This window comes from Pundamilia nyererei, unplaced genomic scaffold (assembly GCF_000239375.1).
Source record: "Pundamilia nyererei isolate P.nyererei 1_Seehausen unplaced genomic scaffold, PunNye1.0 scaffold00234, whole genome shotgun sequence".
NCBI lineage: Eukaryota > Metazoa > Chordata > Actinopteri > Cichliformes > Cichlidae > Pundamilia > Pundamilia nyererei.
This window is the reverse complement of record NW_005187635.1, coordinates 535,805-558,975: the sequence shown is the minus strand read 5'-3', so window position 1 is coordinate 558,975 and position 23,171 is coordinate 535,805. Positions and strand designations below refer to the sequence as shown.

The 23,171-nt window shown below is 41.0% G+C and overlaps 3 protein-coding genes across 4 annotated transcripts; 1 reads left to right on the top strand and 2 right to left on the bottom strand.

Moving 5' to 3' along the window:
- The first annotated feature begins 1,095 nt into the window (after positions 1-1,095).
- tefm (transcription elongation factor, mitochondrial) lies at positions 1,096-3,744 on the top strand. Its single transcript, XM_005748955.1, has 5 exons — positions 1,096-1,273; positions 1,496-1,980; positions 2,842-2,991; positions 3,124-3,302; positions 3,426-3,744. The coding sequence occupies exons 1-5, from the start codon at positions 1,231-1,233 to the stop codon at positions 3,685-3,687; spliced, it is 1,119 nt and encodes a 372-aa protein (XP_005749012.1). The 5' UTR covers positions 1,096-1,230; the 3' UTR covers positions 3,688-3,744.
- Positions 3,745-3,802: 58 nt separating this feature from the next.
- Positions 3,803-10,204, bottom strand: atad5b (ATPase family AAA domain containing 5b). Its single transcript, XM_005748954.1, has 14 exons — positions 9,595-10,204; positions 9,255-9,500; positions 9,064-9,160; positions 8,879-8,961; positions 8,624-8,772; positions 7,743-7,905; positions 7,363-7,628; positions 7,176-7,269; positions 7,036-7,100; positions 6,686-6,860; positions 6,486-6,604; positions 5,611-6,398; positions 5,035-5,193; positions 3,803-4,317 (listed from the first exon to the last, which is right to left on the bottom strand). The coding sequence occupies exons 1-14, from the start codon at positions 10,133-10,135 to the stop codon at positions 4,239-4,241; spliced, it is 3,024 nt and encodes a 1,007-aa protein (XP_005749011.1). The 5' UTR covers positions 10,136-10,204; the 3' UTR covers positions 3,803-4,238.
- Positions 10,205-12,250: 2,046 nt separating this feature from the next.
- suz12b (SUZ12 polycomb repressive complex 2 subunit b) lies at positions 12,251-21,738 on the bottom strand. Of its 2 annotated transcripts, none has more exons than XM_005748952.1 (17): positions 21,421-21,738; positions 21,034-21,178; positions 20,556-20,602; positions 20,391-20,455; positions 20,176-20,244; positions 20,003-20,052; positions 19,422-19,507; positions 19,105-19,336; positions 18,752-18,857; positions 18,546-18,651; positions 18,249-18,426; positions 16,366-16,454; positions 15,806-15,949; positions 15,306-15,463; positions 14,468-14,666; positions 13,794-13,873; positions 12,251-13,021 (listed from the first exon to the last, which is right to left on the bottom strand). In XM_005748952.1, the coding sequence occupies exons 1-17, from the start codon at positions 21,433-21,435 to the stop codon at positions 12,715-12,717; spliced, it is 2,076 nt and encodes a 691-aa protein (XP_005749009.1). In that variant the 5' UTR covers positions 21,436-21,738; the 3' UTR covers positions 12,251-12,714. The 2 variants fall into 2 exon arrangements, with proteins under 2 accessions (XP_005749009.1, XP_005749010.1); XM_005748953.1 differs by having other exon boundaries at positions 16,366-16,451.
- Between the last annotated feature and the right edge of the window lie 1,433 nt (positions 21,739-23,171).

The window sequence follows — 23,171 nt, the reverse complement described above, 5'->3', positions numbered from 1 at the left end:
TGTGGTACTGGATGAGGAAGTCACAAGTGGCAGAGTATGAGGGAGTATTTGCGGGTGGTGCAGGACCTATGAGAACAGTGAGGCAGTGGTGAGGTGTTTCAGCAGGAGTGACAGATGGGTAAAAGATGGGGGTGGGATTACATCAGGGATCAACTCTGAGTCCCTTCTTGTTTGCATTGATGATGGACAGGTTGGCAGATGAGGTGAGGCAGGAGTCTCTGTGCACTACGATGTTTGGAGACAATATTGTGATCTGTAGTCTCACCCTAACCGGTCGCAGCAGATGGCCGCCCCTCCCTGAGCCTGGTTCTGCCGGAGGTTTCTTCCTGTTAAAAGGGAGTTTTTCCTTCCCACTGTTGCCAAAGTGCTTGCTCATAGGGGTCATATGATTGTTGGGTTTTTTTTCTCTGTATCTATGAAGCGCCTTGAGGCGACTTATGTTGTGATTTGGCGCTATATAAATAAAATTGAATTGAATTGAATTGTAGTGAGAGCAAGAAGCAGGTGGAAGGGAGCCTGGAGAGGTGGAAGTATGCACAGGAGAGAAGAGGAATGAAAATCAGTAGCAGCAATACAGAATACATACTTGTGAATGACACAGACAGAAGTGTAACAATGAAGCTGCAAATAGTAAAGGTATTGAAGGAAAATTAGTTTAAGTACCTGAGGTAAACCATCTAAAGCACTGGACAATGCACAAGAGGAGTAAAGAAAAGAGTGGAGGCAGGGTGGAGTGGGTGGAGATGTGTGTCAGTGGCGATTTGCAACAGAAGGATACCAGCAAGAGTGAAAGGGGAGGTTTACAAGATGGTAGCAAGACCTGCTATAATGTGTGGTTTGGAGACCTTCACCCCTAAATGCAGCAGTCGAAAAAAGATGGTTTATCATTATGTATTAAACATAAAAAATAATAATAAACCCAGCTCGGGAGTGGACAAATAAGCATTCTGTTATTTATCAGTTATTATTATTATTTGTGATATTATTATTTACTTATTTTGTTTAATTATCTAATTCTTTATTTTTGCCTTTATTTCTACGACGTCCGATACATCGAGTATATGCCAGGGAGGGATTAAGCAGCATTCCGGAACCATTTAAAGTGTTGTTGTGCCACACCGACCAGTTAAAACAGTTGGACACCAAACAATCAGAGGGCGAAGTTGTTCCACCTGCATTATGCCGGCGAGCAAAACCGTCAAATATTCATTTTAACTTCAAGTAACGATAATGTGGGTCGCCAGGCGAGTTTTGTCGTCGCTGGTCAAAAGAAGTAAGAATTTTTAATGCACATATGTCGTTAGCTAGTATCGCCAGTTGTAAAATGTCTTTTCATTGCCAGCCTTTAGAAGTTGCATCTTCTTTTATGGTCTTAAATGTTCATGAACAGGTATACCTTAAGTAACTTTGGCTGAGCTCCACACTCATATTGTAAAAGTTAACACCTTAAACGTTAGACTAAGATTGAACACATGTTGCCCCGTTGTGTTTCCAGGTCAGTATGCGGGACAGTCCGGTTTGTTTTGCCGCCCTCAGTACGGCTCCTTCCCTGAGCTGCGGTACCTTCAGTGCACATGCTGCTGGAGAAGCCGGGTTCCCGTGGCGAGCTTTGAGACCCTTAACGCTAATCTGTCCTCCAGTAATGAATCCTGCAAGGACGACGGGAGCAGAACGCTGGACACCTGCTACACCCCAGAGCAGCGAGACGCTATCCTCCAGCTCCTCAACACCGCCACGTCAGGAGAGCTGGCCGGGATAAAGCTGCTGCGAGGTCGCAAGTCCCTCAACATTGTGGAGTACAGGACTAAAAACGGACCCTTTAAAACTCTGGAAAGTGTGGTGAATGTTCCACTGCTAAAGCACAAAAGTGCTGTCATTGTCTTCAACTCCATTCTCAACCCGACGGTTAAGAAGGAGAGGAAAGTGAGGATACAGCTGGCCAAGTTCATCAGGCCAGAGGTCGACAAGTCTTGGTTAGAGGTGAGCTTTGTGTTAACAGGTGATTTCCGGTGTGTGGTTTGTTTGTTTGTTTTTTTGGGGGGAGATCATATGATTGTTGGGGATTTGTTTTCTTTGTATTATTTTAGGTGTTTTACCTTACAAAATAAATCACCCTGAGGCATCTTATTGTGATTTGGTAAGTAAGTAAAATTCAATTCAATCATTATTTGACAAATAACAGAAATCACTTCTTGATAGACGATCAACATTTGACATATCTGTGTTTGAAATATCTACATTGGTCTGTATGATCACGGGCAATTCTAGGATTTTTTTTTTCTTAATTGTTTGCACTTAATCTTGTTTTATTTGTTGATAAGCCATCCTCTGTCAACAGTGCCCATATTTTGGATGATACAGATGTTCTTTTATGTAATTACATGATCTATGAGAATTATGAACCACATAAGTGGGTTCTTCCTGACTCAAAGTAGGCTTTGTGCACATGATATGCACATAGGTTGGTACACGTGTACTGTTCAAGACTAACAATCTGCCACCCTGCTTAGAAGTCTTTCTCCCTGCTTTTTTTTTTTTTTGTAAACACGTGATAAATGTTTTCATGCTTCAGTAAATTAAACCCCACGTAAACAAATGTAATCGCAGCCCCATTGATTTTCCTTTGGCAGAAGTTTAAATCTTTGGGGCCAACTTTTATGCTTGATACATGATATTGTAAAAATCAAATATCATAGGATGTTAGATAGCTGGTGATGGACTTTACTGTGATAGGGTTTACTGTCTACTTCATAACCTTGAGCTGTTAAAAGAAAATATTAACTATGAAAAGAAAGAGCAGGATAATGCTCTCTAATCATGATTCTGTATTTGCCGATGCAGGATGCCAGTTCCATAGTGTCACTCATATGTGGGACTAATAAAATTGCCTGGGCACACGTGGACCGTGGAATGAGTGTACTGGACTGGCAACAGGTGGACTGTCCGAATTTCCTGAGGGGAACTTACATGGCTTCTGCTTATTTGCATGATGTAAGTACTTTTGTAGAGCATATTATTTCTAGTAAAGTCTAGCTAAATGAGAACGTTAATGTAGACTAACAGTCACTGTGTTTTGGAACTTTGTTTCTGTAACATAATTCATTAATTCTGTGATGCCAACAGGTGTCTTCAGTTGTGGCCCTCCTGCCATCAGCAGATTTCTACATAATAGAGAAATCTTCCATTTCAGTCCAAAACACAGCTCTGTTCCCCATCATGGCACACATGAGGGCTGTGGAGGCCATGCTTTTTGCTCTGCTGGAGCCCAAAAATTCCCTGCCAGAATCCAACATTCCTCCCAGGTGAAGTTAAAAAAAGATATCAAAAGTATTTGGTTTGAACTTGTGCTGGTCACATCTGTAATCCTGCACAAGCGAGCGTGCATGCAGAAACTTGACCCAGAAATTCTCTCCTTTCCTTTACAGGGTTCTCAACATGATGAGGACTGCTGTAGGGCGCCACTTTGGACTGATGGTGGGTGAGTCTCGAACAAGCGGGGCGCAGGCAGTTCGACAGCTCATGACAGAGTCGGTGACGCAGAAGCTTCCCAGAATAAACTTTCCCCAGGATCTGCTGGTGAAGTACAGGAATTCCTTCCAGATGGGCAGCAGAAGAGGAGGGGAGGAACTCTGTGACGCTCTCCTTCAGGCTATAGCCTTTTATGAGCTGCTCAGCGACTGCTCCTGAGAGCCACTAGCTGGACTCGTCTCGTCACCACACAACCAACAAACCTCAGAAATGGCATTCTGAGTTCTTTTGAACTTTTTTTTCCTTTGAACTTTTTGGAGATTAATGATAACTTTCAAGAATTAAATATTTTTATTGTGACTTAAAACACTCAAATGCTGTTTTCTGGGTACTGTTTGAGTATAAGGGCTGCTCCTGTGTTTATTTCTGCTACTAACCCTGACAGGGCAGTGACGGCTGTCATCCTAGCATTTTGTGAAAAACCTGTTTGTGGATAAAACACAAAGGATGAAAAGTATAAAAGTTTGTGTCAAAAACCCATGTGAGTACCTGAGTAATCAGTACTTTAAATTCTCTTAAAATGCTCAGTATAATTTACAAAAAAAAAGGCAAACTTTTTATTTACTTAATGGTTGCACTTGCATATGAATAAAAAACATGATTCCTCAAATAAACCATGTTAATTTCATTTCACAGTATCTGACTAAAATAAATACTGACAGGAGTAAACTGAGGTAGAGATGATGTCAGGTTCAATAGTCTTTTAGGAGTCACGTGAAACCTTCTGCCAGGAGCTGTATAGTTGACTTTGAGAGGCCCAGGTGAATGTTGTTGAGGTAGTTCATACACCTATTGTGGGAGAAATTAGTATGTAAAGTATTAGATAAATGCACAAAATGTTAGATATATTTTAAAGGGATTATTCACTCTTAAACTAAATGTACATTCCTCCACTCCCTTCTGGGGTGTAGTGTTATTTATCAATCTAGATTTCTTATTATGTCAGGCTTATGATTCATGACAGAATCATAGCAGCAAGGGAACAAGTTGTTTTACAAAATGACTTCCTGTGCGGTTTCTCTACAGGTACCTCTGCTTCCTCCCATGGTCCAGACACGGGCTAGTTAGGTTAACTGGAGATACTAAATTGGCCACGTGAAAGTGAGAATGAAAGGTTGTCTGTCTCTGTGTGTTAGCCCTAGTGTGAAGAAGCGGTGTTATTTAACTCTTGTCCCCTTGAAAGCCTACTATGAGTAAATCTTTAAGCGTTTTTTTGAAACGAGTGGTTTCTGCTTATAAAACTAAATGACTGGGTGTGCATCAGAAGTTAGTGAGGGTGGTCTCTGCAGATATACTCCTGGACAAACTAAGAAACTGTTCTAAATGTTGTCAAACCACATCTTCACTGATCTACACTGAGGTGTTCAGGGAGGTTATCTGCCATTCTCTCTCACATGAACTTATTGTGATATTACAACCTCACTAGTAACATAAAATCCATCTCCATTTCCTGTCATTTATGATTGTCCCCTACTTTCGGACTCTTAAACCTTGTGTCTGACTCACCTCAGTGGCTCTTGTTTCTGTTGCTGTGCTTTATGTAAGCGGCAGATGGAGCGGAGGACCGGCATGTAGTCGACACACACAGCCTGTCTGTTCCCCAGCAAAACAAAGGGTTTACTGCTGAGAACCGTCCTGTTCAGTCTGAATCTTCTTTGGGACAAACTGGAGGCACGGGAACAAAGAAATTGGTGTTCTGCTTTATAATGTGCACAATATTAGAAATGTTTAGTGAAGCATCCACGTGCATTCATGAGCCCCCCTCATCCTGGAGCGACATCGCAGGTAGAATGAAGTTCTATGTACTTTTCCACTAAAGATGCTTTGAGTTATTTAACTGAAATTGTTAACCTTTCATTGGTCAGTGTCTTGTTTTTTTTAAATGGATTTGGACAAGAATTTATCAAATGAGTGTCATGTAATGGCGCTTTCCCTTAGACTTGCATCATAAAGCATTTAAAAGAAGTCAACATCCTTGAAACTTAAGCAACGATAACTAAGTGTATGACTGGACAACTGAAATGGCAAGATGGTAAACAACTTGAAATGGCATTCAGAAGATGAGGTGGAGAGCAGACTCACCTTGGCTCACAGAGAGGCTGAAAACTAAAGCTGAGACTGTGTCTTTTAGAAGAGGTCAATGCGAGTCTCTCCATCAGCCTCCCCCACCTTTTGTCCTCCAGCACCTGTCTGATTTTTTGCACTTCAGTCCATGCTTCAGACGCTCTGCACAAGCACCTGTGACACCCCAAACCTTCAGCAGCAGCCTGAATGTCCAACAGCTTCTCCTGACTGTAGCTGCTGTCCTCTCCCTCCCTCATCTCATTCAACAAACCAGCCTTTAGTGCCGCTCCTGTCCACACAAATGACTCGGGTGCGCAGGAGTCGGAAACACGTGTCCCTGTGGGCGGCAGGGTGGCATCGAGGTAGGACATGATGTCAAAGAAGTCAGTCAGGGCGTCTAAACACTCACTCTCCTCTTTAGCTGCAATTTGTTGAGCCGTACTGCCTGAGTGCAGAGCTTTTGAAGTTGTCCCACTGAATGAGAATGTTTTTTCAAGGCCCAAACTGTCAGATGATGTGTTGTTATACTTCCTTCTGCTAAGCTTTGACGTATGGCTTACAGATTTGCTGTTGGTCAGTGAAGCCCTTTGATAAATGCTTCTATTGTGCTGCTCGATGTGAAGCCCAACATCAGATTGCTCGCACTGCAGCCTGGAATAAGCTACTGTTTCCAAGCATCGAACCGTGGTATGCTGAGCTGCTACAGACAGGAGAAGCTCCAGGTTCAAATAGAGAAGCGGCACGCCTTGTCTCCAGCTCTCAGCGAGAAGCATCAAGAGCTCGTCCATGTGCTTTTTAGACGAGGACTGAGAATCAAAACACGATAGATCGGAAACGTTAATTTCATTTGGAGAAATGATCATGAAGATTTATGCAGAGAAACAAATACTTGCCTTTAGAAGGTTCAGCAAATGTTCTGGAGTTACACCGCAAAGACCCAGCATGTTAGCAGAGCAGCCCGTTTTGTACGGAGGCAATGAGTCTAAATGTTCTCCTTCGGCAGCATCAGAGTCTAAAACAGGAAGATTTACAGAGAATAACATACAATTTTTTCTTTTAAATGTTATTTATGCTTTATGTTGGAGAAACTTACACTGCACACAGATGGGTTTCTTAGACCTTCCACCACTCTGCACCCAGACCTGCAGCTGCAGCAGGCAGCGTCTGACATCACCACAGGTGAGTCTGAGGAGGCTGCTGACGTCACCTAAATCCAGCTGCACTCCCTCAGCCAGACACACCAGCTGCAGGTAACTGCACATATTCACCTTCGAAAAGATGGAGTTAATGACAGACTGAGTTATTTTTCTATTAATGAAGTTCTAATAACATTTTTCTTCTTCTATAGCACAAACATGCAAGAAGAGAGCGGCGCTACTGTCAAACACATGCATGCAGTTGTCATTGAAGCTGTGTGAGGCGGTCGAGGTAACTTTGACTTACTGCTGATGGAGTTTTGAAAATTATTTCATCCAAGCTGCCGTCGAATCGATCCTTGAATAAGGGATCTGAGGAAGACACTAGTTTAGAACCAACAGCTCATCTTTAAAAGTGAAATTCAAACTCTGCGTGTGCGTCTTTACCGTTTGTAGTCAAAATGACTGGTCTTTTAGTGGCACTCATAAAAGCCTTAATGGCTGCAAGGAAACCGACGTCATCGTCAAATATAACGTCAACCTGCAAGAGCAAGCGATAACAGTGAATCTGAAGCAAACACGGTTAACGTGTGGCTTTATATGCCAAACGGTGTCGTGCTCAGAAATGGTTTACCTCTTCAAAGAGAATAAGTGAAGTGGCTGTCTTTTTCTCTGCTACATCAGAGCCTGATGATGAGTTGACCAGTTTCTTGTTCTCTGGCCTTTCAGATGGTGACAGGAAACCAGACTGTAAGTGATCTGCTTTGGCCTTCATCCTAAAATAGCGAGTCAGAGTGACTGTGGCTGATTTTGCTTTTGCGCTGCGACGAGAGCCTCTCAAATTCTGTGATGTTCTTCTTTTTGAGGTGGAAGTGACATTTTTAGGAAGCGCCCTTTTTCCTGTTAACAGAAAATATAATTACCTGTACGGTAAAATTGTGCCTCTGTTGTTTTTCAGTAAAAGAACTGAGGGCTCTGATTACTTGTGTTACAATGAAAACAAATGATCATCACCTAGTAAAATCTCAGATTTAGAAGTGCAGGTGTTGGTGTTGAAGTAAGCCGGTTTCAGCTGGTCTTTCCCCGACGTCTCCACTAGGTGTGACTGGGTCACCTCCTTTAGCTGGGACAGAACATTGCGCCCATTGCGCTGTGAGGAACAGTTCACCTCAAACACCTTGGTTGAGAAGAAACCAAAGCATTAAGACTAGTGGTGGAGAAAAAAATTTATGGCAGGTTTTAGTGAGAGTGTGAGAAATTTATCTTACTGGATAAAACAGAGAATGACACAGTTTAACTCTGAGGACATAATTTGACAAAAAATTGTCACTGTGAGTGAAGTGTTGTGATAATATCATATTGTGGGGTGTCTGGTTATTACCACCTCCAGTGGAGACCTGATCAAAGTCAAAAATGTCACATTTTACCAGTTTTAAAATTGGAGACTCAGAGCATATCAGGTGTTGATTTTTTTATAGGTACCTTCTGGGATGAGCCACAAAAATTTCAACCAGTAGAAAAGTAATATATTGTGAGAAGGATTCAATTTTAAATGTGAACTTCTGTACATTTCATATTACAGCTGTCTGTTGCCATTTTAAATTAGCTGTTTAACCACAGCTTAGTTTCATAGGGGTCGTTTGTTTTTATGTAAAGTTAGTGAAATCAAACTCATGTTAAGGATCATCGTTATTAATATTACAATGAACTAAACAGGTTATCTACGGGGATTCTTTGCTTTACTTAAATGGGAAAAAGGTTTTATTGGACATGTTTGGGATGGTGAACTGGCATTAAGATTCATCCTAACATGAATCCATGTTTGGTGGAACTGATTTCTCACAAGCCTTTGACAGCATCGCTTCAAAAACACCGGACCTTTTTGCAAATCCCACCTTGAAGCCCAGCTCCTGAGCACAGGCGTACACCGAAGCAGTCTTGCCCACACCCGACGGTCCTGTAATCAGCAGGGTGTTACCCAGTGGGTCCTCTCTGCCATCGTCTGATCCAGCTTCACCCTGGAAGTCTCCACAATCCCATGACTCTGCTCAAAAGGATACTTGTTACTTTTCCAAAAGTCACACGCATGGAATAAAAAAGAATAACATGTCTGACTGAGCAAAGCTTCACAGTGAAGAACCAGTTCATACCATTACTGTTTTCCTGTTGCTTCTTTTCCTCCATTTGTCTCTCCTTGTCACGGGCGGCTCTTAGTTTCCATTTCCTTAACCAACTGAACTCCAAGAAGAAAACATCCATAAAAAGTTTACACTCCTGATGCTGACTTCAAAAGACTAATTAATCAATTAGACTTGTGTAAATATCTTAAATTCACCTGTACAATTTATTCACAGATGCAGGATTACCAATGACCTCACTCGAATGCTGGGGACTGTACTTATCTGTCCACAGCGTATCCTCAAAAAATAAATCTAGACAGAAGAAAGAAGAGAAAAAAGTACATTTCCTGCAATTTAAAGGGAATATAAGCACATGTCAAACTGTTCTGAATGAGACAAGCATTACTTCTTTGAAGAGGATCACAGCTTTTCATTATGTTCGGCTCATCAAGACTTGGTTGGCTCGCCCTCTGTTGCTTCAGTCTGCGAGTGCGACTCAGCTTACTGCACCTGGGCTGTTTCTCTGCAGGGTGAACACTACTGCTTCCCAGGACATCCTGATGTGACGAGTGACCCACATCTGCAGCACTCTCTGCAGACCTCAGACGCTTCGGTACCCTCTGCAAGAGTTCATCTACCCGTTTTCTCTTTTCTTTTAAGGGATAATGCGGATATGAGGAGGAAAGAAAGGGGAACAATTATATCCTCACTGAGGAGCAAATGTACAGACAGTTGTTCAGTCTAACCTGTGAGTGCATGCTCCTGCAGCCTTTCTCCTGCCTTCTTCCTCAAAGTGTTGAGCACAGCTTGGACTGGAAATGCTGGATTAGAAGTTTGGATTTCTTCCAGGCAGCTGTGCAGAACTGAGGGTGACAGCTGTCCCTGACACCCGTCCTTTATTGTCACGTGAGAAACTGCAGGTGGACGTTTTACTGGTTGCACTTTATCACCTTGAAGAGGGAGCACGGATTGCTGCGTGCTATCCAGAGGCTGGTCCAGCTCCCCGTCGCTGCTCCGCTTTCTTTGCTGTATCGCTCGTAAGAAAATCGGAGCAATTTTAGCTCCTTTTGCGCACAAAGAATCTCTTATCTCCGGGACTGGTTGGGGGTGTGTTCCCGAAAGCCATGTAGCTGAATTTGAGCCGTTTTTATCTTTTGCATCCAGCGAGATTTCCTCTTTAGAGCAGCTCGACTCTGATAAAACTATAACCCCGGCAGTTTGCGTCACGTCTTTGCACCGGAAGTTTGAGTCTCTGACTGTTTTGACCTTTCTGAGTTTATTTCGCATCGTAAAACACGGCAAACTAATTTTTTAAAAAAGGCTTTAGTTTGCAGGCTGCAGGCTGGCTATTGCCATTTTGAATTTGGCGCTTGGGTTTTACGTATGACGTCATTTGTGCGACGTTCGCGTAACACAGAAATATCGGGTTTTTTTGTTTCTTTCAAACGAAGCTGGCTAGTTAGGGCTGTATGTAAGAAGAAAATGGTATGAGGAATATAGGACATGGAAATACACGAGTACAGTCAGTGCTACATTCATCCGCAGAGCTGAAGTGACGCTTTAAAAGTGTGCAGTGTTTCTCTGCAGTCAGAGATCGTGTGTACACAGATATCCCACACTGATACAGAGTTACCGCACTAGTTACAAAAGTTCCCAAAACCACACAAACCTTTCTCTAAAGTCATCAGACCAGCTAGTTACAGATGTTTTTACTCAAATAGAATAAAGTGCAGTGTTAGATTTTACAGCTTTTGTCACCTGTAGTGCATTTTTGTGGCATAGACATGTATTTATATGAAACCATCCAGTCTCAGTCTTGTGTATCTACTTCTATAGACTCACTTGTCACTTTAAGTACACCTGTTCAGCTGTTTATTAAAATATCTGAAATGAGGCAATCACATGACAGCAACTCAGTAATTATAGACTTATAGAGGTGATTAAGAGGACCTGGTGAGTTTCAAACTGAGCACCAGAATGGTGAAAAAAAGTGATTTACTTGAACGTGGCATGGTTGTTAGTGCCAAACTGTTGGTCTTCTGGGACTAACAATCATCTCTAGGTCCCCAAAAGTTGATTCTGTTCATTTAGACGTAGCATTTTCAGTGGGAGAAATGTACAGAAAGTTGCAGTTTTGTCATTAATTGGCTGTAATGCACAAACTAAAGTGATCTTGACTACAATTTGATTGAAGGCCTATTAGATGTGTTCACTGTGCACAGGTTTCACTAAAATCCGTACAATATTCGAGCAGCAGTAGTGATTCTTGTTAATTGTGGAAGGGTAGTCAGTCAGTCCTGCAGCCAGTACATCTAAAAACAGTACAGGAATGGATAAGGACAAATGTTTTATTTCTTTAAATATAAAAATCCCCTTATCCAGAGTGTATATGCCACAATTTTCCACAGGGTGTTTTGACAACGTTTTTGTTTTCCACATGGACACAGAAAGCCTCCACGGATAACGGAGGGCAGAGGGAGAAATATACTGTTAATCTGGTTGTCCACAAGGGAACTCTGATGAAACTGAATGGTGATGTTCACCAATTTATGTGCACACTACTAAACACAACTACTGCTTCTTTTTTTTCCTCAAAAGAAGTGTTATGAAAAAAAAAAAATTATACATACTTTAAATTTGTTTTTTTTAACAGAACTAAGAGAATGATGAAAACATTCCCCTTTGGCATCAACTGAAACTAAAAGAACAACTTAGTTGGACCTGAAAAATCCTCCAAACAACACCATATTGCTTTGAAATGACAACTGCAACCTGTTCTTTACTAGATGCGAAACGGGGCACAGCTAAACATTTGATGTGATTACACTATACACATTTCTGTCAGCTACTCGTAACCCACGTTTAAAAATATAAAATTCAATTAATGTGTCTCCAATGTTCTCAGAGCTTGAAGTAGGGGGAAGGAAAAAAAACAAACAAACTGCAGGTGCCTACAACAGAAAACAGCCGACATTCATTTCTCTGATGCTTTGCACGGCACACGGTGTGATGTGCTGCTGGTTGTCCACAAACAAAATACTCAGAAAACTTGACTTCCTTGGCTTTCCTTGCACTATCATCAATGTCAAACATGATGAAATGTAATTTCGGTTTTGTTTTGTTTTTTTAGCCTGGACTGAAATCTTACTTTATTCTGTAGTCCAGGATCCATGCTTACAGTACAACACTGACAACCTTGTCAGGAAACCCCACAATCCTTTTACTGTATCGCCCTTCATTTGAAATGTCATCCATAGCAGCGAATCCAGCCCTCCACAGATGATCATGAAAAAGCTGCATTCAAGTGCTGATGCAGCATGATCACATTTTTTTCCCCCTTTCCAAATGACAATTTCAAGGTAAGCCTTCTAAATACAAACACCAAGTGCTAAAATAACCATCTAAAAAGGATACATTTTTAATCAAGGTTATTGTGTACGTGTACAAATAAACAGTGACAATGTTACCAGTACAGTTTTAACTGTAGCTGTCTATCATACCGAAGGCAGTCGTGCCACAGTAAAAGACACTCCATTCGTTTACTCTCAGTGACACAAGGATAATTCAATGGCTCCTACAAAATGCATATTAAGTAGGTTCAACTTGCATCATTCAGTCCACAAATTCCTGGTTTGTGTAGAAGTGGGCAATTCACTTTTATATTGTTCATATTTGGTTCAGTTCAAGTTCCGAAAACTTGTTTACCTTGTATACTGATCTGTGTCCAGTCAGTTCATCTGCTGCTCAGTTCTCCCACCTATCTAAGCACCAAAATGTCGGTAAAGTCCATTTAAGGGAGCAGGGGAGGGGGGAAAGAAAAATACAGAAAAATACAACAATCATAGTTCCCTCCAGCCAGCTTTACATCAGTCTGTTAGAGCGCTTTTTGTCCTCTTGCCCTGCTGTCCCCCACTTGGGGTGATGGCATTTCCATTACAGGCTCCTGCTGGATTCTGATCCTGCTGGTCCACCTCAATTTCCGGCAGCTCTTCTTGTATCTGCCGCAGTCGGGCCATCGCACGATCGATGGTGGATGTGCTTACCAGGTTGAAGTCGTGCATGCTGACTAGGTGCAAGAGGAAGTTGCGGCAGAGGTTGCGCCGGATGATGTGAGCGCCGCGGTCCTCCACGAAAAGCATGATGGCCTGATTCATCTGGTTGTCTGCAATGAAGCTGAAGGGGGGAATAATCAAATTATACGAGTCTAGCATTTCTACAGTCAGAGGCTGTAAAAACACCATCAGCTACTTTGAAGTCACTCATTAATTTGCGGACTACCATTAGAAGCTTTGAGCTCAGCAGCTCCAGCACTGATGTTTTGGAACCAGATTTCACGAGTGTGTGTGGTAGCTACATGTCAACCAAAGGCTGCCCTGCCCTAGAGGATACCCTGCATTACTGATTTTACTCTGGGACCACTTTTAACATAATGTACAAAGAACCTTATGTGCCTTAAAAACAAAAAACAGACTGGAAACTGACAATCAAATTCAAGGCTTTTTGACACACTCATAATGGAGACATGTTTCTCACAGACATCTATGATCTGACTCTTTTACAACTAAATGTGTCGCCACCTGCTGGCTATTGAAAGAACGCAGGTTTTAGAGGCTCCACACTGTGACCAAAATATGTAAAAACTACAATATAACTGCTGGGTGGTTTATTAAATTGAGCATATTCTTGAGGATTTTTTTTTTTCTGATTTGTTTGGAATTGTCTGTGACGACATCCTGTTTAATCCCATTTATTATTTGCAAACAGTTTCCCAGAGCAAAAAGTTAAGAAATAAAATAAAGTAAATAAATAAAGTCCAATATGTTTTCCCCTCACCCAGTTGAGAAAACAAAAACAAAAAAAACCCTGACACAGTTGAATATAAACTAGCTACACCGTTATAAGCATCCTGCAAAATCTCTGCTTCAAACTGATATATTCTGCATACCCATGCTTCATGACGTGCAGGTTCCACAGCTTCATCACCTCCTTCTCTCCTTCATTAACGTCCGTGAACTCATCCAGTTGCTATAGTAATTAAAGAAAATAAATAAATGATACTCAATTAAGATACACTCCAATATGAACAACTTGCCATATAAGCCAAATGTAACAGTAAAACAGTGTAATGTGTGTCGAGTTTTACATCATTACAATTGTGAATAAGCAGTAATGAAAACTCATCAGGGGCTAATCTCACAGGTTTTCTGTCACTCCTGTCAGAAGTGTAACTAACAGACTTTGTTCTACAGGGTTCGGTGAGATCAATAATGAAGTGACACATGTTGTGTATCAGTTGAAGAACAAGCTGAAGAGGTGTTCAGTGTTGGCAGCAGTTTTTCTGCCCTGAGCACCTCCAAGTTATTTATGGGTGACCGGCCAGACCCAAATGATTTCTCACTCTGTTGCTATGGTAACTCTGAAATCTTTGTTTTGCCATTTCTCAGGGTTTTTTTTTATGTTTCCCTCTCATCCCAATTGTGGGGGTCTGGGAAATTCAAGGACACAATCACAACTTTTCTTCGGATTTATTTCATTGGTGAATCATTTCTCCTTTACTGAAGTTGATGACAATCAGCCTTTTACTGGGTAAAAATGACTTTATGAGCACTGGTTTCTCACCGTGGCAGTTTTCTCCCTGAGCCACTCTGGATCCCTTTCATCCTCGCTGTCTACATCCATTTCCTGAGGCCGCAGGGGCATGCAGCTATCACTGTGGAAATAAAGGCGGTTATGTCCACTGACATAGGTCCTCTGCTGCTCCAACTCTCCGTCCTCAGACTCCAGGAACTCTGAAAGACTTGGTTTGGTCCTTTTGGGCCTAGCAAGAGAAGAAGAAAATTCATTTTGTATTTAACACTGTGTAGGCTGACATTTCAGAAATATATAATTTTACTGTCGTACATATGAAAGAATATTTTCAAAGCATCCCCAGTTTGAGGTGGAATTGAGGTAACCTTTAATAAAATGTACGTAACCTTGCATCCTCACCAAAATAAACATTTGCTCAGTTGTTAAAACTAGGATATAAATTTAAAGGGGGTTTTTATACACTTGTCCGGATTTTTTGCCATAATTTGCGTATGAAGTTTTACGTGTTAAGGTTTGTGACTTTTAAAGTAAAGGTTTATGATAAATATGAAGATACTCCCCTCAAAGGAATCAAGTAAAAACTCTTCACGCTATTTCATCAGACAATTACATCTCGGCTTTCCAGACTATTATCAACCAAACTCATTTCTACCAGATACATTAGTATAAGAACATATCAGAGCTAATCCGTTTAGAGTTGCCTTCCTGCCAAGTTCCTCAGACTTTTGCTCCAAGTCTGTTTAAACCATGGTTAGTGTGCATGATCACGTCATTAACGTTAATTCAGCTCATTACCCCTTCATTAACAGACAAACGAAGAGGAAAATGAGTCAGTTCTGTTAACTCTGACTGAAGGTCGTATGTCTACCTGGAAACCAGTACGTGAGTCACAGCGGTCCTCTTGACTGGGCCGTTGCGGCTAAAAGCAAAACCTGGCTGGCTGTGGATGTCCTGAGGGTTGCCAACGTATGAGCCGTCATAGCACTCGTTGATGGAAACGTCTATCCTTGCTCCTTTAGGGTGAGGCTGCAGATTAAGAAACAAATAAGAACTATATCAACCATTCAACTGGTAAAACAATCATTCAATGGTTAATATTTAATATGGAGCAAATGATGTGATTAGATAACAGATTAAATATTTGAGGAAAAATCAGGAATAACGACAATTAGAATAATCCCAGTCTCCTTGCACTCTTTAACTGACAAGACTGAAAACACATAACACAAGTGTATAGTTTATACAAGTGTTTTAAGATACAGCTTGCAGCTTGCAGCATCTTTGAACTTTAAGACTGTGTGAGATCCCATGATGTCTTGTGAAGACTCATGACTTGCCCAGCCACACACACACACACTTATTTCTTACCACATAGTTGAAGATAAAGCGGGAGTGAGAGAGTTTGAGGTGTTTGAGCAGACTGTAGAGTTTGCTGCAGTTCAGGGTACACCAGGGACAGTGAAGATCATCTCTCGCCTCCGTCTGCTGCCGCGTATTATTGTTGTACAGAAACTGAGGAAGAACAAACCATTGATTTACTACAAGATAAACCAGAGATGGTGAACCTACAGCAGATGTAAAGCAGGGTCATAAAAATCAGAGTTACTGTCACTTATGACACGCTAAGGGCAAGCACCCAAAAGCTAAAAATTGCCGCTGCATTAAGTTTTAAAAAGGTGAATGATTACTAGTGGTGCAACGGATCACGGTTGATCTGTAATCCGAACCGTGAGATTTTTTGATCCGTTGTACCACTAATGATTACAAAAAAAGGGGGGAGGGGGGGGGGATCAAAACATGACAGTAATTCTACAACAGCTCCAAAAAACATACCACAAAGACACTGCACATTTTTATCAACCTAAACAAATGGTTCTTATAATAAGTGTGCCAGGCTCAAATGTATTCCTTACTGTTGTGTGGTGTACCTGATAAAATATACGTAGCTTCTGTCGCGGCTCACATGGGACCTGCTCTTTCTTCGTCTGAATGTCTGTGCTGACTGACTCTTTCACTGCTGACAGGAACAGATGGAGAAGTTAATTCTTGGAGAGTCACCAAATAACAAATTATGTGGACTTTTTTGGTAAACACACTGAAGGGCTTTTTTGAGAAGGAGAAATTGCATTTCCCCCCCCCTCCCCGCCCAGTAACAAAAGATACACAATCTAAGTGCAAATACACCTGTTGATAAAGCCCATTTCAGACATGGAATACGCAACATTGTTGTAGCTTCACCTACATGTTTATGTAATGACCTGATGACATTAAAAACACACGGTCACTGAAGAATTTCACCTTTGTTACAACACAGAGCACAAAAAGAGTTTCCTTTTCACCACAAGAGTCGAAGCACACCTAATGAGCAAATAAAGGAGGATGAGTGCTTACATTTCTGAAATGGAGAGCATAAGTGACAGGATTTAAAACTTGATGTGCAGATGAAAGGTTAAGCCACAGAGAAACAATCACAAGTGCTTAAGGTGAAAGAGATGAGAGAGATACTAACCCACCCCCTCACTAGGCAGGTCAAGCGTTCCTTTAACTACATCGTTAGTTATATTTAGTTGCATATAAGAACCCATATTGAATACTGACATTCATTCGCAAAACAAAGACTTTAGACACTCCTACTCTGTGCGCAGAAGTCCGAGAGATCTTCCAAGAAAGGTGTTGCCATGTTCCAGAAAAAAATAAAATAATTATTGCTCAATAGTCAGCGATTTCATACCTGTTCCTCTAATCTGGAACATAACCTGTCCTGGAGCAGGTTATATACGCAGCATAAGTTACCATGGCGAGCTACTCCCGTAAGAAGTAATCCACCTTTGTAGTACTGAAAACCCAAGGTTAACCCTCAAGTTGCTGAGATAAGCCAAAATCCAGCTTCACAGCAGAGACCTCTGGTCCCCTGTTCCAAAACCAACCTAAACGCAAACAGATCATTTATGACATGGTTACACTATCTTAGCATTAAATAAATTGAGCCATTAGGGGCTCTGACTAATGCTAGGGGACACTTTGGCTGAGGAGCACCACTGCAAAATGGTAACATTAGTAAGTAAAGTATATCAGTTAGCACTGGAGTCAATGTAAATAATGTTACATCCAAACAGATGGCTAGCACTCACCATATCAAAACAACCCGAGCTTTTAGAGATAATTAATAGGACCAACTCATAACTGTGTGTATGCACACACGTCAGTCCACACACAGTTACTAATGATGAGACGTCAGGCAGTGACTCATAACTGCTTTTTGCTCATTTGGAAGCATTATGCCAAATACTGATACATATAAAATACTCCCCCAAAAAATAAATAAATAATTAAGTAGCAACATTGTGCCTTTTACAGAAGGATTGACGGGATTGTTCCAACATGATGGTGACGTGCAGAGGTGCCTGCACATTCATGGGATGAAAAGCATGTCTGAAAGGGACTCAACAGCTATTTACACAGCGCCTTTTGCCAGATTCAGTTACAAATAGAGCATCCCACACCAACATCATAGTGGGCGAATAATCCAAAAGCATGACCCACTCGGGTTTGTCAGAGAATCTGTTCAGGAAATCTCTTTATTTGGTGTTTTGTCTGAACCCTTTTGCAGTGCTTTTAATTAATCAGAAGATCTGGCCTTCTCTTGTCATCTGTGGACATTTTCTGGTCCTCCTCTTGAATGTAATATAAGATAAAATGTAATCCAGGGATTTTGAAAAACCGATAGCATCACACTGATAGAATTTTTCCACGTCATTTCATTGCTCTAAATTTCTAAGTTCAAGCTACCGTGAATTGTTTTTGTACTTACTCATGAGGGCAGTTCGGTGGTTGCTGGTTCTGGTCTCCATAGGGCTGGAGCTATCCGAGTTGCGCGTAGAGAGGGGTTTAGCCACAGGAGCAGTGGACTTTCCACTGCCATCACCTGTCCAACGCAGCGTGAACTGCAATGTGGGTCCCTGAGAAAATGTCTCAAATGGTGGCAGTCTCTGTGGGACAGTCATGGTCAGTGAAGCAGTGAGGTGGACAAGAAGGAAATTAGCATTCAAGTTCAATATGACAAACACAATTACACCTTCCTTTCAGAGACCGAATCCAGCCAGCCTACCTTCCCATCAAGAATGGTTTCCCATGTGGCTCGCTTCTTGCTCACAGGGCTGTCGTCCATCCCTTGCATTGACACCTCATACTCCCCATCCAGCAGCTGCAGTCTCCTGTGGACAAAGCAGTGCATGTTTTGAGGAGTACAGGCAAAAGCGACTGGAAGAGGGACATATTTAGAACTTAAAAAGGAAAGAAAGTACAAATCCTTACCTATTCTTATCAAAGACGGTCATCTGTGCAACATAGGTCTCTGTGGTCTCTCCTTCATCCCTATGGGATGAACTTCGCTTCTTTCTAGTAGGAGTATCTGTTACATCTTCATGTTTAAAAACAAACAAACAAACAAACAAACAAACAAACAAATAACAACTGAGACCAAGAATATAATATCTAGCCAGCAACTATTTCAGTTACAGCTGGTATCATTTTCAGATGAGATGCTCACAGAAAGAATATTCAATCCCTTATGCTACTCTCCCAACAAACTGCACTGTTAAATTATTCATCTAAATGGTGCACAGTCAAAAACAGAGCATGAAAAGGTTTTACTGTGAGATTCCTACCAATGTTTTCATTGGCCTCTCCATTCACTAGACCACTGGCATCCCTTCTCCCTGTGTGTGATACCCTGAACAGAAGCGAGTAGGACTTCACCATGTGGCTGTTGCTGGGCTCAAATTCATTGCTGGGAACCAGTAAGGAAGGGTAGGAGCCGGGCTTGGTTTGGTTACTGTCGGGATTCAAAGGCACCTGCTTTTTACCTGTAGGCACTTGCTTTATCGGGCAGCTGACATCCTGAAATACAAAAACAACCACAAGTGAGCAACGGCAGATGCATTGACATGTTGCCAAAAGTGACAGACCCAGTGTTTTACTTTACCTTGCGTTTTTTATGGCAGACTTTGACAAGTAGCACCTCTAAGGACACAGAATTTTGTTCATTTTCTGAATTCTGAGATGGCTTTTCTAGAGGGAAACAAGAAGAGTTTGTGTCAATCACAAACAACTGTATATTCTCCTTCTTTCTTATATACATAAGAAGCATCTCTTAACATCTAAGGAGCTTGGAAAGAAAAGCGTCTGGACTTCTTTAAGTTGCTTGAAGACGTTTCACCTCTCATCCGAGAAGCTTCTTCAGTTCTAGGGTCAAATGGTTGACCTTGGACTGAGAACCTTCACAGACATATCTCTTAACATCAATTAATGTTATCCTACATGCAACTGTAAGACTGCATAGCAGTATGTTGGCACAAAAAAAAAAAAAAGTTCTTCTGCCTTGCTTCTGAGTGACTACTTTTGTCATTTCTATCAATGTGGTTGTTTAACATGTGTCAAAGCAAAACCAAATTTCAAACAGCTGAATATTGTAGAAATTTCTGACACACCTAAGCATTTGAGTCATTTCTTTCATAGGGAAATACACAAAACACAGGTACTTGGTGAAGATTAACATGTGCTTACCATCCTTATGGAAGAACCCAGTGAATGTTAACTGTAGATGTGAGGACAAGCTAAAATAAAATAAAATAAAAATGCACAGGTGAAACTAGGTCATATCAAGTGCTACAACTGTTATTAGCTTTGTTCAATACAAAATACAGAAAACAGATGCAACACTTGTAAAGCTGTGTTACCTTGGAGAATCCTGCTCCCCCTTCATCTTCACCACTGTCTGCAACATATCATCCACTTTGAATGTTTTCCTGGAAAGAAATCAGAGAACGTTTGTTCACAAACATCGTCAGGAACAAATCATCTTTAACCAACTATGACAGTGCATCGTTATGACAAAAAAAAAAAAAAAAGAAAAAAAAAAAGAGAAGGATTCCTGTTTCTCCAGACTCCATACCTTCTGGCATTTGTTCGACCATTTCTGTGAGACATGAAGGTGAGTGTCCTGTGCAAAAATATGGGCTAAGAAAAAAAAAAAAGAGGGTGGGCGGATATCAGTCATTTTCCATCAGCAGTTTAAAGCAGTTAAATTAAGATATAAATGTGTAGAGTATTCACTTACTGCAATCAAATTCCTTGTGCGTAGAAATCTGTATATCTGAGTTGGTTCTAGAAATACAACAAGTCTTGTTTTAGACAGTATCACACCCCTCTCATACAGACTTGATCTGAAAAACCCATCTATGTAGTGCATTTCTCACATGCCAAGACTTCTTCTGGTATGTGGTGACTAATTTGACATGACCACCCCCCCCCCCAAAAAAGAGAAAAAAGTATTGGGCGTGTGTTTTAGCCTGATTTCAGTCTGATAATTGTTACCTTACTACAGTAGTCATTACGTTAAGTTAAAAACAATATTTAGGACTCCATTTGGAATTAAACCAAATGCCAGACAGTCAAAAAGGCAACTAAAAAAAACCCACAATAAATCACAGTAAAAATGATCAGAGTAGCGGAACAATCACGCAAAGCACAGGAAAGTCTCTCGTGAACCCAAACCGTAAACTTGTATTATAATGTAACAAGTAGTGAAGTCTCACTTTCAAAGGCCTGTAGGAACAGCTCATGGTCGGCCTGAATCTGCTCCATCTTGGGCTTTTTTACAGAGTTCATCATTGCTGATGAGGCAGGGTAGACGGCGCCGTTAGCTTTGCAACTGGCCCCGCTCATAATATGACCTGAGTTCTGCGGAGTGAGACAGCACCACACGTTAGAAGAAAAAAGATTAAGGCATAGGTGCGGGAAACACAACAAGTTAGCTTAGCAAAACACTAGCATTAGCACGCGAGCTAACGGCTAGAAGCACAGCGCTAACACGCTAGCCTGCCTTTTACCGCACTATTTATTCGGTTAATCAAACCGCCGTTAACAAAGCTACCAAAATTTGTAAAGTGGCAAATGTGGGGTATATAAAAAAAGTAACGTACCCTGGCTGATGGCATTAATTTGCTGGCCTCGCTGCCTCTAGCACAAGCCTGGCAGACTCAACAGCAGAAACCTGTGAAGAGGAGGCGACAAGACGCTGGCTAGTTAGCTAGCAGTGCTAGCATAGTTTACTTCAAAACAAACCTCCGGACACTCGAAGCTGTTCTGCATTCATCCGTCCGAAATACTACCAGTAGTTCTGGGTATATTGGACCCGATTATTGATATTCTATCTATAACTTGTTCTCAATGCGGTATCCCTTCAATTTGTACTGAACAACAGAGCACTGGTCAGTTGTCAGCCAATAGGAGATGAGCGGTGCCAATGCAGAACTTTGATTGGCTACTCGCTTCAGTGACGTCAGACAACGCGCTCTCGCTTTCCACGATTTTGCGGGAAATCGAGTCCATCTGCATTCATCATAACCAGACGAGCACACAGCAGCCAGAGCTCTGTCATTCACAAAATGTACTCAAGAATTCACAATATAAACCCTACGAACCCAAATATATTCAGTCTGACTATTTATTCAATGAAAAATCAATAGCAAATCAAAGATCGGAATTAATATTTATATTTTCTGTTTTATTGCATTGACCCATTGTTGTTGAGAGGTACTTCACATTTGTACGAATATTTTCAGTAGAACATAAGGATACAGGTGCTGTAGGTTAAATTGTGCTGTAAAAGTAGAAAAGTGTGGATAAAATCTATGTTAGTAATAAAATGTGGACGCTAAGAACATTAAACAAATAACCTAAAAACCTAACATTTACTTTTTAGTTTTTAATAATGTCGACATTATTCAAACAGATTGTACTCTTCCAGCAGGTTACAATAACTGTAATATTTACATACGTGGTATAAATGCTACGATTACTGTAATTTTTAAAAGATCATATTCTAATCCATGGAAGACGTTAGAAAAAATATTACGTTATATCACGGGCGTTTCTAGGTTTTTTGTTGTTGTTTTTTTATTAATGGGGTGGCACAGGGAGGAATAAGAACACAAAGGAGACTAATGTGTGAACCCTTGTGTCCTATTATAGATTTATTACATGAAAAGTGCTGCTGTGCTCCTTCTTTTTCCTTCCTTTCTTTCTTTCTTTCTTTCTTTCTTTCTTTCTTTCTTTCAGATACTCCCTTTTGGGGCCACCACAGTAGATCATCTGCTAAATCTCACCTTTTCCATCTCACCTGTCACGCCAAACTTCTGCAAGTTGTCCTTCACTACATCCACAAACCTCTTCTGAGGTCTTTCTCTTTTGTTCCTGCCTGGCAGCTCAATATTCAACATCCTCTGTCCAGTATATCCACTACCTCTTCTCTGCACATGTCCAAACTACGTCAGCTTTGTCGCTCTAATTTTGTATCCAAAGCGTTCAACCAGGGGCGGATCTAGAGAAATTTTCTGGGGGTGGCATGATGGTAGCATGGAAATCAAATAGGGTGGCAAAATCAAAGCCTTTTTTGAAAAACACACATGCAAGTGTTACATATGGGTAAAATGATTCAAATGCAGTAAGTATACACGTTTCATACAAATACAGTCTATCACTTAATTATTTTCTGTAGCCCACATAATTAAAAAAATCAGATCAGTGACATAAAACATGTGAATTCACATTTTTATGTACTTTTGATTTACATTTGTATTTCACCTTCTAATTGTTTTAAATTATTTTTCCCCTTGCGTTGCTTGGAATCATTCTTTTCAGCTCAACCTCGTGTATCTGAATTTACTGTTAT

What these genes read in the sequence shown, in the direction of transcription:
- suz12b (XM_005748952.1), bottom strand. An exon ending in GTTCCTACAGGCCTTTGAAA is followed by an intron (nt 20,603 to 21,033) that starts GTGAGACTTCAC and finishes TTGTATTTCTAG; the next exon opens with AACCAACTCAGATATACAGA. An exon ending in ACTCACGTACTGGTTTCCAG is followed by an intron (nt 14,667 to 15,305) that starts GTAGACATACGA and finishes TTCTCTTGCTAG; the next exon opens with GCCCAAAAGGACCAAACCAA.
- atad5b (XM_005748954.1), bottom strand. Translation starts at nt 10,135, where the DNA reads ATGCGAAATAAACTCAGAAAGGTCAAAACAGTCAGAGACTCAAACTTC. An exon ending in GCAGGAGCATGCACTCACAG is followed by an intron (nt 9,501 to 9,594) that starts GTTAGACTGAAC and finishes ATCCCTTAAAAG; the next exon opens with AAAAGAGAAAACGGGTAGAT. An exon ending in AGTCATTTTGACTACAAACG is followed by an intron (nt 7,101 to 7,175) that starts GTAAAGACGCAC and finishes TGTCTTCCTCAG; the next exon opens with ATCCCTTATTCAAGGATCGA.
- tefm (XM_005748955.1), top strand. Translation starts at nt 1,231, where the DNA reads ATGTGGGTCGCCAGGCGAGTTTTGTCGTCGCTGGTCAAAAGAA. An exon ending in TCGACAAGTCTTGGTTAGAG is followed by an intron (nt 1,981 to 2,841) that starts GTGAGCTTTGTG and finishes TTGCCGATGCAG; the next exon opens with GATGCCAGTTCCATAGTGTC. An exon ending in GAATCCAACATTCCTCCCAG is followed by an intron (nt 3,303 to 3,425) that starts GTGAAGTTAAAA and finishes TTTCCTTTACAG; the next exon opens with GGTTCTCAACATGATGAGGA.